The sequence below is a fragment of the Macrosteles quadrilineatus genome, unplaced genomic scaffold, assembly GCF_028750875.1.
Source record: "Macrosteles quadrilineatus isolate MER2022 unplaced genomic scaffold, UCM_ALF_1.0 Scaffold_2__2_contigs__length_208266976, whole genome shotgun sequence".
NCBI classification, from domain to species: domain Eukaryota; kingdom Metazoa; phylum Arthropoda; class Insecta; order Hemiptera; family Cicadellidae; genus Macrosteles; species Macrosteles quadrilineatus.
The window spans coordinates 161234310-161248881 of NW_026542595.1; the positions used below are offsets into that span (position 1 = coordinate 161234310).

A 14572-nucleotide genomic window follows, 5' to 3' on the forward strand; every position below is an offset into this window, starting at 1 on the left:
TAGCCACTTTTGTGTTTAGTGGTACACGCACAAGCCACGAACTAAACTCAACCTCGTTTAGCCAATTTTCTTGAAAAACTGTCAGTTTTGACATCGTTAATATAATATTAGGACGAAACGATTAATTAATACGACACTCAAAACCAAATCATACTGAAAAAACAATCGAACAATAACATTTACATTGCGCAATACCGGTAAGTAATGGCCGACCAAGACTCTGACTACTAACCACTTTTCGTGTCGTCAACGTCCGATACGAACTCCCCCACTTTCCATAAAAATGGAATCGCCCAGCCGTTGTCTTGACAACGGTCTCGTTATCGCAATCGCAGTCGCTGATTCGCTATGAGTCACTGAGCACGCGCATCATCATAATCGTCACTACCCACCCCACCACCCACCAAATTCAAGAATCCGACATTCTATTCTTTGTTTTTGAGGTGTTCTACTAAAAAACAAATTTCAATATCAACTAACTATTATTATTAATCAGTTATGTATATATATTTTATTGAAAAACATACTGTAACATCTTACTTTACATCACGAAAAAATGATAAATTGGTTTTTACAAATGTTTGCAGAAACTACGTGAACAAAATAGTCCGTATTTAAAATTCGAAGTATGTTGTAAATGTTAGGCTGTAAATAACTAATGCATTAGTGTGAGACATTTAGTCATCCGGCCTGTAATTTTGATAACAGAAAGAAAGAAATATATTGAGAACAACGTTAGAACAGAGGTAGAGTGTGTACGTGCGTGTGTGCGAGAGAGAGAGAGAAAGAGGGAGAGGGAGAAGGGAGACAACCGTAGAGAAACACAACAAACATAGGCGAATGGCTGGAGGGAGGGAAAGAGAAGATTGAGCAACGAAAGTGACCTTGAGGCATACTTAGCGACGTAGCTGTTGTAATGCGGGTGGTGGTGAAGGGGGGAGGGGTGGCAGGCGGCCTCACGGGGTCTCACAAAAACGATTACACCACTCAAAAATCTTTTTTAAACTCAAATATTTTTACTACTCGGGTACTCGACCAACCCTAGATAGCATAATTATTTGACGTTCATTCAGTTAAGTCATAAATTATCGGTAGGCTAAAAAATAATTCTTGCAATCAATATTAACCCATTATTTATTTTGGTAATGTTTATATTAATCATTAATTATAGTTATTTGTAGAAGAAACAAAATTTATTTAATTATTGAAGTCATTTTTAATAACAATAAAGCCAAGGAGCAGAGTGGGATTGGGCCACTGTCCCCCGCCCGATTTCCTCGCTGCTACTAGCAGACGAAACCTCTTGTCAACACGATAATGCGGACTCACGGCGGAAACGTATCCACGCAACAACATTCATTCAACTTTAAGTAATGTAAATATTCTGTGGTTATACTTTTCTATTGTAATCATCAATATATATCGCCAATCTACTTGTTTAACACAATTATTAAAATGCATATTTTCCCTGACCGTTTGCAAATTTCCCTGACTTTTCCCTGACTTTTCCAGAATTTTTTATATCCCTGACTTTTCCCGGTTTTCCCGGTTTTCCCGGTCGATCGCCACCCTGTACCCTCTCTGTTCTAATATTCGTGCAGTATTTAATATGTTTGAACCAGCTGTTTGTGAAATCAAAATTCATTTGACAGTTAGTTCTGCTTGTTTACATTTTTAAACATTGTTTGTAGGCTTGTTCTTTGTTACCATGGATACCATCAATCAATATTTACTTTGAAATCTCTCACTTCAAATTTTTGAAAGCCCACGGGGCAGAGCCCTAGGACAATATCGAAGCGGGAATAGTTCTATATGTATCCTCGGAGCTGTAGCTTCATTTGTGTGCAATTTGAGCCCAGTCGGTTCAGTAGTTTTTGAGATTATCTCATACAAACACACACACACACAGACACCACCTCTTCTTTATAATAGTATAGATAGATAGATTTTCAATGTGTTTGCGCCAACTCCCGCAATGCTGTTTTAGCACATTTACACAGCTCGCTATTTTAGTTATCGGAAAGAGCATTCTCAGTTAAGGGGAAAAAATTATGATTGCTGTAATATTGCCTGACACACAAGTATTCAATTTTTATATATTACTGATTAAATAATCAAAAAATTAAAAACTAATCCTTAAAACTGCAATTTATTAATAACTCCCTAAAAATAGTGATATGTCAATACCAAAATTTATCGAATCTCTGTACAGACACCTGAAAAATAGATTCTTAATACTGATCATAACAATTTTTCCAAATTTTCTGAAGGATTACTACACGAACCCCTGGCTTTATGTACTTTCATATAGTATAATTTTGGAGTAATGGGTTGTTTTCCAAGTAGCCTACAGAAATAATAATGCAGAAATTACAAAAATTGCACGTAGCCAATTTATGTTTTAAACCCTTCTAAACACATTAAATAAAAACCACATTAAAGGTAGATGAAGATATTACAAAAAAATATAAAAAAAAAACTTTCTAGAAGTGTGCCATTTTGAAATTTTTGCTCAAGCCAAACTCGAGGTTATATTGTAATCATCTAACACACTAACACAGTCGTAGAGACACCATCATCATTTTCTGCAATAACTGAAAAATCCTGAAAATCTCACTCAGTAACATTACCAAACATTACCACTGTCTTCCGTGGTCGTGAAAAAATCCTGATATTGTTCAGCGGTAACGGAAACATTATAATCATCTCCCGCGATCACAGTAAAGTTATCATAATCTTCCTCGATCGTAGCTTAATTCAAATAATTTCCCGCGGTCATCATCGTCAAGCAATAATGTTGGACATCATCATCGTTTCCCGCAGTCACGGAAACGTCATCGTTCGCATGCGCAATCACGGAAACGTCATCGTCGTCTCCCGAAGTCACGGTAACATCATCGTCATCTCCCGCCGTCACGAAAACATCATCGTCGTATCCCACAGACACGAAAAAGTCATCATCGTCTCCCGCGGTCATGGAAATGTCATCGTCATCTCCCGCGGTCACGGAAACGTCGTCATCGTCAGATTGAGGTTTTTATAGATCGTGTTTTACCTGAAAACCAATCCGGTTTTAGGCGAGGTTTTAGCACCACTTCAGCTTTGTTAAATATAATGGACCAGCTTTACAGAGCAAAGGATGAAAGTGCTTGATAGTGCTTTAGTGGCTTTGGACTTTTCCCAGGCATTTGATTCGGTCGACTTTGAGTTGCTGATGGCCAAGTTAAAATTTGGTGAATTTGGTGATTTAAAGTTTGGTGAAATAGCTCAAAGCTGGTTTCAATCTTACCTTGTAAATAGGAAGCAGATAACTAGGGTGGATGGTGTCTTTTCGGAGCCTCTCCCAAAGAACTGTGGAGTACCTCAAGGGAGTGTACTGGGGCCTCTGTTGTTCATTATTTACACTGCTGACATGGGTGAAGAATTATCTCACTGCTCACTGTTTTCGTATGCAGATGATTCGCAACTTCTCTTTTCTTTCAAGCCCACAGATAGTTTGCAAGCACAACAGTTGATAAACCATGATTTGATGAAAATTTTTCACTGGTCTAAGAACCATGGGCTGGCTTTGAATGTTGAGAAGTGCTCGTTATTACATTTCACTAATTCTTGCAGCATGCATTCTTTAATTCACAAACACGATCTCAATGTAGTTCTGGAGAACATGATATTAAAGTCTACTGAGACAATTAAAGTTCTTGGTCTCACAATTGACGTGGAGTTAAAATTTTCAAAACAAGTAAAATCAATCGTTCAAAAGGTCATGACTTTGCTCAGGGTGTTTAATAGATTTAGGAAAATACTGGCAGAAGATGTAAAACTACAAATAGTGAAGTCTTTGGTTATGCCTGTCATTAATTATGCTTTGCCTGCCTTTGGTTTCAGTCTGTCAATTGAACAAACTAATTTGATAAATCGTTTACAAAACAATGCATTAAGATTTGTATGATTTGAGAAAATTTGACCACATATCTTCCTTCAGAAAGCAAAGTGGGATGTTGCCTGTGCAGACGGAATGTTTGTTAGAGACTGTGGATATTGTTCATAGGGTCACCAACACTAGCAGACCGACTTATCTGAAAGATAAGTTAAAGATTAGGAGAGATGTGAGAGAGAGGAGTACAGACAGGATGGCCTGCTGCACTTGCCTCGCATCCAGTTAGAATATGGTAAAAAGGGATTTTCTTTTTTTGCTCCTCAGAAATACAACCAACTGCCAGAAAATGTAAAAAAACTTAGTTATAAAGCTTTTTGACTGAACTCCAAAAAATGTCTTTTGTAAATATAAGTTAAGGTATTGTTAGTTAATAAGTCATTTATTGTTATTGTAATATTTCTTTTGTATGTATTGACTTGAGTAGTTTTGAAAAACAGTATTGTTACTGAAAACCGCTTTAAATAAAAGACGTTTTATTATTATTATCGTCTCCCGCGGTCACGGAAACGCCGTCATCGTCTCCCACGGTCACGGAAACGTCGTCATCGTCTCCCGCGGTCACGGAAACGTCATCGTCATCTTCCGCGATCAGGGAAACATCGTCCTCGTCTCCTGTGGTCACAGAAACGTCATCGTCGTCTCCCGTGGTCACGGGAACGTCATCGTCGTCTTCCGCGGTGACGGGAACGTCATCGTCGTCTCCCGCGGTCGAGGCAAAAAATTCCCGGTTAAATACAAAATTCATGCACAGTTCCCGGTTTTTTCCTGGTTCAAAAAAATCACACATAATTCCCGGTTTTCCCGGTTGGTGGACACCCTGAACTATTTCTTTTTTTTAATTTAAAATTGGTAATTTAAAAAAGTTACCTTGTACGAAATAGCCCCAGGGGTGTGTATAATAGGTCAAGTCCTTACCTCCTTAACAACTAGTTTTCTTCCTTTGAGTTCATATCTGTGCATCTTTTCAACTGCTTTCTGTGCCAAGTCTTTAGACTCAAACTCTACGATTCCACAACCTCTGGGTTTGTCATTTTCATCGACAAACAATTCAACAAACGCAACCTCTCCAACTGTAAAAAAGTTATTACCATTAACAACTACAAACGAGGATTCAGTTTTTATGAATATTGACACTGAGTGTTACAAGAAAAACAGCATTGGGAAAGGTAACTAAAAAAATTATATTGCAATTTTGTTTCAAATTTGAACCCCCAAAATACAAAGTAGGCCTATGTGACATCAACTAGACTACGTTACCACCTAAGATGTCTTCTCGATTACATTTTGGCAGCCTAGTTTTGACGAATGTACACCTTTGTTTCCGGGTCACTTTAAGATTTGCACCGAAATCATGACAAATCAAAGCTGCTTGAGAATTTCAGTAAATAGTTTAGGAGGCTTTATGATCTTGTGGGAAAACAATAGATTAATTAACAGAATTTGTAATAAAATGGTCCACAAAATCCAGACAGCTCCCAAACCTGAACCAACCAAGAGAACCTTTCATCCAATCCACCCAAAAATCTAAGCTAAGTAAGCACGCTTGGCTTACATAGGTAACTAGCTGGCCCGACAGATGTCGTCCTGTCCTAATGTGGTTTTATGTCAAATGCTCGTTAATTTTCAAGATGAGCTCGTTCGCATAGCTCAATCACGTCCTGGTTGAAGTTAGCGAAGGCGGCAGCAACAAATCAATTTCCACCCAACTGTTGAGCGCGGCAACTGGGCCTACAACCGGCTACTACAATGACCGTGTTTGATTGCAGCGACACCACGCCGGCGGCGGGCTCATTGATGAACATAAATAATAGCGGTTTGATAAATAATATATGATTGTTTTACTTATATGTCTATATAGTTATTAATTAAAAGAGGACACTGCGTTTCTACAGCTATTTACTTTTAGTATCAAATGAAAAAAAAATTAAAAGCCTTTATGAAGCGTCAGAAAACCCGTGATTGAGGTTAGGAATTAGTGTTGAGAGTTCACCTTGTAAAGTTGGTCACGTTACTAGTTGTTTTGGTCACGTGACTAGTAAAATACACTATTAAAATCCATTTTTAGCCCCTGAACTGTGATATTAATTAAAAATAGGTATTTACCTTCGTCTACAGCTCAATCTGTTGTAACTTGAGTTACGGCCGTTTCGGCATTATAATGCCATCGTCAGACGTTGAACATTCAGCTGAAGTAGCGTCGTCATAGTTGAAACACATAACACGAACACGAATAACATTTTACAATTACTAACGAAGACACAACGAACAGGCCTGTTGCACACACGGTACCGGTTGACATTGCCACGATCTGAACTGGATGCCGACTAGAGGTTAATCCTGCATCGTTCTTTGCGTAGTGGTGTTATCAGCTGACCTTTGTACTCCTGCCTTTTGTCTCTTGTCCTGGTCTAAAATAGGTACTATTGAAAATGATGTGTGATTTATATTGTAGTTTGTCATTTAATATTGTGTCATCAAAATTATTTTCTGTATAGGCTCTGTAAATTTCGTATTCTTCAAATGTGTCCAATTTATTTCCTTTCTTGCTTGTGTGGAGTATATCGAGGCCAGTGTTCAGATCATACATGTCATGGTTTTTGTCAACCAGGTGTTGAGCAAAGGATGATTTTTGTTTGTCGGCTCTTGGACATGGGTGATGTTCTTTGTACCTGGTTCCGAATGTCCGTCCAGTTTTTCCTATATAAAAGCTCGGGCAACTAGCACATTTAATTGTGTATACACCTGACTTCTCACTTTTGTCGCTTACATGATCAGAAACGTTTAATTTATTAATTGTCTTGTTGTTGGTCTTGAACGCCAATTCGATACCATGTTTTTTCAATTCTTTCGTAAGTGAGTACTGAATTGAATGTGAGTACTCTACACACACATACTTCTTCTTTTGTGGTTGGACGTCTCCAGACTTTTTGTAGATGACACTTTTCTTTTGTTTAATGGTAGTGTCCGACAACTGGAATTATTACACAAATATTTAAACAATATTGCCCCAAATTTGAAATTCACGATGGAAATTGAGGAGTCAAACAAAATGAATTTTCTAGACTTGACAATAGAAAAATTGGACAATAGATTGGATTTCAGCATTTATCGTAAGCCAACCACGTCAAACCAAACCATCCATAACACGTCATACCATCCACCATCACAGAAATATGCCGCTTATAATAGTATGTTATACTAGCTGTGTGCCCGTTCTACGCACGGGGATCTTATAGTAGTCAGTTGAAACCTTCTTATATTAAGATTAAGAACAGCAATTAGTTTGCATATTTGCAGATATGCTGGCAAAACTATTATATATAAACCTTCGCAAATACAGTATCTGACAGTTTAAGCCAAAATAAATGCTTCGCAATTAAATGTCACCCGGATCGTGTTGGTCCATATGTCCAATGATTAAACTAAAAAATGTTTTATAGATCCATGAAGCGTAGCCCTAAAGTAGGCCTATAATTGAAAGTTACTTTCCACATCGGTTAACTTAAACGTATTTAAAGTACTACCTCAACCTCACCATTTAACACTTTATTCCGGTTGACATTTTCAGTATCAAAGGTGCTCTTGTCCATTCCGTGAAACACTGAGAAATAAGGACATTAATGCGTTACCAACATACAACAATCCAACAAAGGCCACGAGCTATTGATACATAAACAATATAAAGGCGTAAACAATTCATGATGGTTTGCCCAACAAATGTTTTACTCAAATAGGTTATCATTTTCTTAGCATACCGGGTATGCTAAGATTTGGAATCCAGACAGAAAAAGCAAAACTTATACAGAGTTAAGACATCACTTAAATTGAATACGGACGGCTCTAATAAATAAGGTGCAACACCAACGATATCAAATTTGTAAACTACCGGTTCTAAGGAAAAGAACCAGTACCTACGTAAGAACCTACCTAAGAACTATAGTAAATCGGACCAATTAAATAAATTAATATCTAGTCCCGAGGTTATTGATCTCTTGCTTTCGGATTTTCTCGTAAAAAGTTATAGCGTAAACTTATCGGTGTCAGTTTGAAAAAAAAGCAACCTTACCCAAACAACTTTTTGTTATTTAATAGATTACGCATTCTCTAAACAATGATTAGTATATCTATTAACATTAGAAGGAAATGTGACGAAAATCACACAATGTTGGGGTTTTGGTCATTTGTAATTTTATTTTTTAAGTAGGTAGGCCATGTTCTCTATGGAAAAGTACCGGTATCAAGGATCGTCGTCAAAAAGGTTGTTATGAATAAATATGTAGGCTTACGTACCCAAGATATGAGCTATGGGCCTATTGGCTGTATGGTCCAGCGATTGCATCACACGGTGAGTAGAAACAGAAAGTGACACATTGGAAAAGCGAGTTTAGCACTTCCTCTGTTAAACCTCTGTTACAATCACCCACTGCAGTTGTGATTTTTTACTTTACACTTTACACAACCGCCATTGAAGCGCCGTCAATGAGTGGAAACCTTTTTTGTAAGCTATTGGCGACGATCATTTCAGTGTCACAGCCCTATACAACACTGATTCAAGGTCTTCTTCTATCTGGTTGTCAAAACTCAAGAAACATGTTATACTCAAGGAATTTCTGGTTCCGATTTGGACGATGTCTAGTTATTTAATTTCATTTACAGTTACACTATTAGACCATATTATTGCACTTGCGATTAATTAAATCCGTTATGTAAGAAAAACGTTTTTAATCTCACTTGGTTGGGATTTGCTTTCAAAACGTGATTCGAAATAGTTGCGGTATTTGTAAACAACATTTGTAAACATGTCATTGACAGCTAGAAAAAATAATCTTGATCCGAACAGCTGTTCGTTATTTCATAGACGATTATGTGATAAAAATTGAATGAAAATTTGACAAAAATCGCACAAAACTGCATTTTTGAACGTCCGTAATTTTATTTACAAAGTAGTGAGGCTATATTTAAATCACTAAAGACACTCTCGCCAATCCAGTGAATACATTAAAATGACTTGGATCTTGATATGTACTCTGGTTTTCACGGAGAAGATTGCGTAAAATGCCATCTTGAGTGTTACAGACAAAGGGACAGACAGACAGACAGAAATTGAGATAAGACTCGTTTCTGCTTCTTTAATGTATAAAACGTAAAAATAACCTAAAAGTATATAATTCTGAGCAATGTACAGACAAAACTCTAATTTTATTTATATAGATAGATTGTTAAATGTTCCAATGTCAGACAACAATTTTAATAAAGAACTAAATTTGATAAAACACCGCTATCTAATGGGTACAACAGCAATATGATTGACAGGTTATTAAGTAAGATGAAAAACAAAAAGTCTGGAGACGTCCAACCACAAAAGAAGAAGTATGTGTGTGTAGAGTACTCACATTCAATTCAGTACTCACTTACAAAAGAATTGAAAAAACATGGTATCGAATTGGCGTTCAAGACCAACAACAAGACAATTAATAAATTAAACGTTTCTGATCATGTAATCGACAAAAGTGAGAAGTCAGGTGTATACAAAATTAAATGTGCTAGTTGCCCGAGCTTTTATATAGGAAAAACTGGACGAACATTCGGAACCAGGTACAAAGAACATCACCCATGTCCAAGAGCCGACAAACAAAAATCATCCTTTGCTCAACACCTGGTTGACAAAAACCATGACATGTATGATCTGAACACTGGCCTCGATATACTCCACACAAGCAAGAAAGGAAATAAATTGAACACATTAGAAGAATACAAAATTTACAGAGCCTATACAGAAAATAATTTTGATGACACAATATTAAATGACAAACTACAATTAATATAAATCACACATCATTTTCAATAGTATTTTAGACCAGGACAAGAGACAAAAGGCAGGAGTACAAAGGTCAGCTGATAACACCACTACGCAAAGAACGATGCAGGATTAACCTCTAGTCGGCATCCAGTTCAGATCGTGGCAATGTCAACCGGTACCGTGTGTGCAACAGGCCTGTTCGTTGTGTCTTCGTTAGTAATTGTAAAATGTTATTCGTGTTCGTGTTATGTGTTTCAACTATGACGACGCTACTTCAGCTGAATGTTCAACGTCTGACGATGGCATTATAATGCCGAAACGGCCGTAACTCAAGTTACAACAGATTGAGCTGTAGACGAAGGTAAATACATATTTTTAAAAATACACTAGTATTTACTAGCGGTATAAAAACGTTTATGAAACACAAATTAGTAGGACAGGTAAATATGGGACTAGTATTTACTAGACTAGTAATTACTAGACTAGTATCTTTATGAAACAGGGCCCTGGAATTACTATGGGGACCAACATACATATCCTGGCATTTGCAGATGATGTGGCACTAGCTTGTTGCCAAAAAGAAAGAAGAACTAAAAGTTATGGTTTCAAAACTCACAAACCCCGCTAAAAAAGTAGGCTTAAATATCAATGAAGACAAAACCAAGATAATGGAGTGTAAAAGAGCTACCCAATTAAATAATAAAAATCATGTAGAAATAGGACACAAATTATATAAAGTAAACAATTTCTCTTACCTAGAAGAAGACTAAGATTCTAAGAAAATTCTTTGGACTAACCTTTGAAAATCGAGAATGGAGAGCAAAGTACAACAGGGAGTTGAGAGAGTTGTACAGGGATATTGTGGCTGAGGTGAGAAGTAGAAGATTGAGGTGGGCGAGCCATGTGCTTAGAAAGGAAGAGGGCTCCTTAGTGAAAACACCCTAACAAACAACCCGGAGGGTATAAGACCTCCTGGAAGGCCCAACTTGAGGTGAGGATAAGTGAGAAGAGACATGAGATGAATGGGATGAAGAGAGGTGGAAGCAATGGATCGTGGAATCTGGAGGCACTGGTGTGTTGGCGAGGCAAAGTACGTACCTCATTGGGTACCAAGAGCCATGGCAGTAAGTAAGTAAGTACATATAGCCTGAACATCAACAGAAACTGAGAAATATGAACCGGTACATATTTGGCAACTGCAACAACTTTTTGGCCACAATTAGGCCTAAGCTTAAAAACCACTTTCTCTTAAACTCCGAGTCTTTAACATAAGTTGAAAATGCATTTAGTGACAGTGAAATATTGATGGTCAATTTTGAATTCCTGATATATCTTCCTTCCTTTTAGCGAATTTCCCATATGCCATCAGTGCTCAATTTTGGGGGGGGGGGAGGGGAAATGGCGGAAAAGAGTTCCGATACCTCTCTTTTGGAAAGATAAAAATATTGGCATAAATATGTACAAATCAAATCACATTTAAAAAGGTTATAGTACCGGCACCCCATTTTTACAAATTGAGCTCTGGCGATAATGTTTTTGTATGCTGCGAAAAGGTTTTTGTTTCTGGTGCCAGATTGGACTCTTTCCCATTCAGGTAAGGGTGTTACCCTTATAAATAATCCTAAGAATTTGTAACACATTAATACATACCTTCTTGTCTAAACAAGTCTTTTAACTCTTGCCATCTGAACTCGTAAGCAATGTTGGAGACGTAGACTCGCCTGTCTGAGGGGCCTCGTCTTCTCTCTCTGACGGGGCTCCTGTCACGGAAGCCTCCGCCGCCCCCACCCCCTCCTCCAGAGAACCTGCTGGGGCGGTCCCCTCGGCGAGACCTTTCTCTGTCACGCACTCTGTCCTCTCTGTTGGAAGACTTAAAATTAGAATTGGCACACCTAGTGTTCTATTCATATCTAAAAAGTTCTGGTAACTTCTGGTTACTTAAAAAACATGACTCGTAGTTTTTTGTTATACAATTAATTATTTCATTAATTAATGTATTTATTAATTATATAATTAAATAATTATACAATTAATGTATTTTGTTAAAAAAAAACCTTTCGTCAAAATTTGTGACATGAAAAAGTTAGTGTGAGGAATTTTTTAATGTTTTGGGGAGATGTTTTGTCACTGACCAATTGTTGCTAATAAGTATATGCTAACATACGTTTTTAGGAAAATTGTTGGAACATTGGTTGGAGAGATATTTCACGCTTAAGATGACGTAAATCAGAAGAAAAACTACTATAGCTGTACATTATATATAGACATCTATATGCTATATGTAATTCCGTAAGCTAATCGGTCCCCACAAAATATCTCGGGCTAGGTAAAAGGTGGCTGTTGAGGATTCATTTTAAAGCTTTAAGGTCCTAGGACAGTGGGGAAAATATCAGAAGTGTCAAAAACCACCCCCTGCTCTGAGGCCATCAAAGATCCAGTCATTTTTTGTCCACTTAGGCCTACGGTCAATAACATACTCGGTGAGCGTCAGTACGGGTTTCGTCAGGACAAAAATATTTCAGATTCGTTGTTCAATGAATTAAATTCTGCGATTTCAGAAAAAAATCATCCAGTATAAATTTTCCTTGGTTTTAAAAAAGCATGTGATTCTGTTGACCGTTCAAAATTATTGAGAAAAATGGAAGACATTGGTATTTGCGGCAACTCCCTTGCATGGTTCCAAAGCTACCTTTGTAACAGATCACAATTTGTAATGAAATGTCATTAATGATGTTGGTTACTAGTAATATTTTTTTTTTTTTTTTAACTAATGACTCTTGGTAATCCTTGTAACTTTTATATTGAACATCATAGAACAGAACCAACTTGTTTAATTGAAACAGCTGTTAAGATTCATTAATCTATACTATTATAAAAAAGAGGTGGTTGCTGTATGTGTGTATGTGTGTATGGGAAAAGTAAACTCGAAAAATACTGGTCGGATTGGGCTGAAATTTGGCATGATGATAGCTCACATTCCCGATTAACATATAGGCATATTCTTATTTCAAAAATCCTTTCGGGCTCCGCCCCAGTGGCTCTGGAGTTTCCCATGTTAACCTTATGAGAAATGGAATTATTGAATCTTAACAGCTGTTTCAATTAAACAAGTTGGTTCTGTTCTATGATGTTCAATAGCATTAAAGTTACAAGGATTACCAACAGGGTGCAGCACTATTATTTCTTTTACATTTATGACAACAGCTAATTTGCAACCAAAAGGCGAGTGAGCGTAGCGAACGAACTTCAACCTGGAGGCGAGTTAGCGTAGCGAACGAGCTAACCTGAAGGCAAGTGAGCGCAGCGAACGAGCTCCAACCTAAAGGTGAGTGAGCGTAGCGAACGAGCTCCAACCTAAAGGTGAGTGAGCCATGCGAACGAGATAATCTTGAAAATTAAGAAGTTAAACGGGGCAAAGCCCGCGGGTTACAGCTAGTTCCTTTTAAATATGAAAAACCATAAGGTTAACATGGGGAACTACAGAGCCACTGGGGCGGAGCCTGAAAGGATGTTTGGGATAACAATATGCTTTAATGTTAATCGGGAATGTGAGCTATCATCATGCCAAATTTCAGCCCAATCCGTCCAGTAGTTTATGCGTGATTGAGCAACACACACACACACAAACTCACAAACTTTCAGATTTATAATATTAGTAAGATATTTCAGGACTAAACATCTTTGGTCAAATCTTTTTATTTGCCGATGACAGCCTAATTTTCTTGCAAGGAAAGACCTGGCCCGAGGTGTATGACAGAGCCACACAAGACCTCATGATGATTAAGAAGTGGCTAAATCAAAATGTTCTTTCATTAAATGATTCTAAAACAAAATTCATGCCTAGCCTATATCTATTAGCAAGAGTACAGACTTCTGTGGTGTATTAATTTAATTATAAAATGAATTATATATTTCTAATTCAGATTCAAATATTACAAGTATTAAATTTGCTAGCTCGATCCATGTACCGTTAGATATCGTACGATGTGACGTCATATGGCCTGATCGAATAAACTAACCCCATTGGTTGTTTCCATCACACCACCTTCCGTTCCCACTGCTACCTCGATCACCCGACACTCTGTACAACAGTCATCGTCCTACCTCACCGGCTCCTGCACACCAATGCGGTTTTTCTTAACGTAAAATGTGTTAATTATTTCGAGTACCTGATCCTCCTTCGCTCGCATCCAGGTTCGGATGCGACAACTTCAATTTAGGCAATCTCAAAATTGACGAATGTAACGATTATCAAAGTAATTCTTGTAGGTAGATGTGAAAGTATAGAAAAGGTCAACTCTTATAAATACCTAGGTGTATTGTTTGACTAACGATTAAAATGGATGGATCACGTTAATTATGTTAGAAATAAAATTAGGAAATAAATTTTCGCCTTCAAACACATGAGAGAAGTTTTGACTGTTAAGGAATTAAAAATCGCTTACTTTGCTTTTGTTCAATCACTACTTTCGTTTGGTATTATACCTTGAGGCGGCTGTTATAGGAGTATCTTGGAACCATTGAATATTGCTCGAAAATCAATTTAAAAAATAGGATTTGGGAAATGCAAACGTTACCTAACTGACGCTCTATTTAAAGAAATAGGAGTCCTCACTGTTCGCCAGTTGTACGTAAAATCAATATTAATAAACATCCGTACAAATTACAATAACATTTTTCAAAATATTTCACATATATATAATACAAGATATTCTTCTAGAGTTGGAATCACCACAATTCAAGTGAATTATACTTTTTCTACGACTAATTCATACTATGTTTCACACTTAGTCTATCGTAACATATGCAACATTTTCAGGGATTTCAATTTTTTT

The 14572-nt window shown here is 37.2% G+C and overlaps 1 protein-coding gene across 2 annotated transcripts in view; it reads right to left on the reverse strand.

Moving 5' to 3' along the window:
• Positions 1 to 11522, reverse strand: part of LOC128987886 (heterogeneous nuclear ribonucleoprotein M-like) — a 34405-nt gene extending 22883 nt beyond the window's left edge. For both annotated transcript variants that reach the window (XM_054408963.1, XM_054408962.1), the window contains exons 1-2: positions 11388 to 11522; positions 4853 to 5007 (exon numbers count right to left, since the gene is read on the reverse strand). In XM_054408963.1, coding sequence (XP_054264938.1) covers positions 4853 to 4897 — 45 coding nt within the window. In that variant the 5' untranslated portion in view covers positions 4898 to 5007; positions 11388 to 11522. The remainder of the gene's footprint in view (positions 1 to 4852; positions 5008 to 11387) is intronic.
• Between the last annotated feature and the right edge of the window lie 3050 nt (positions 11523 to 14572).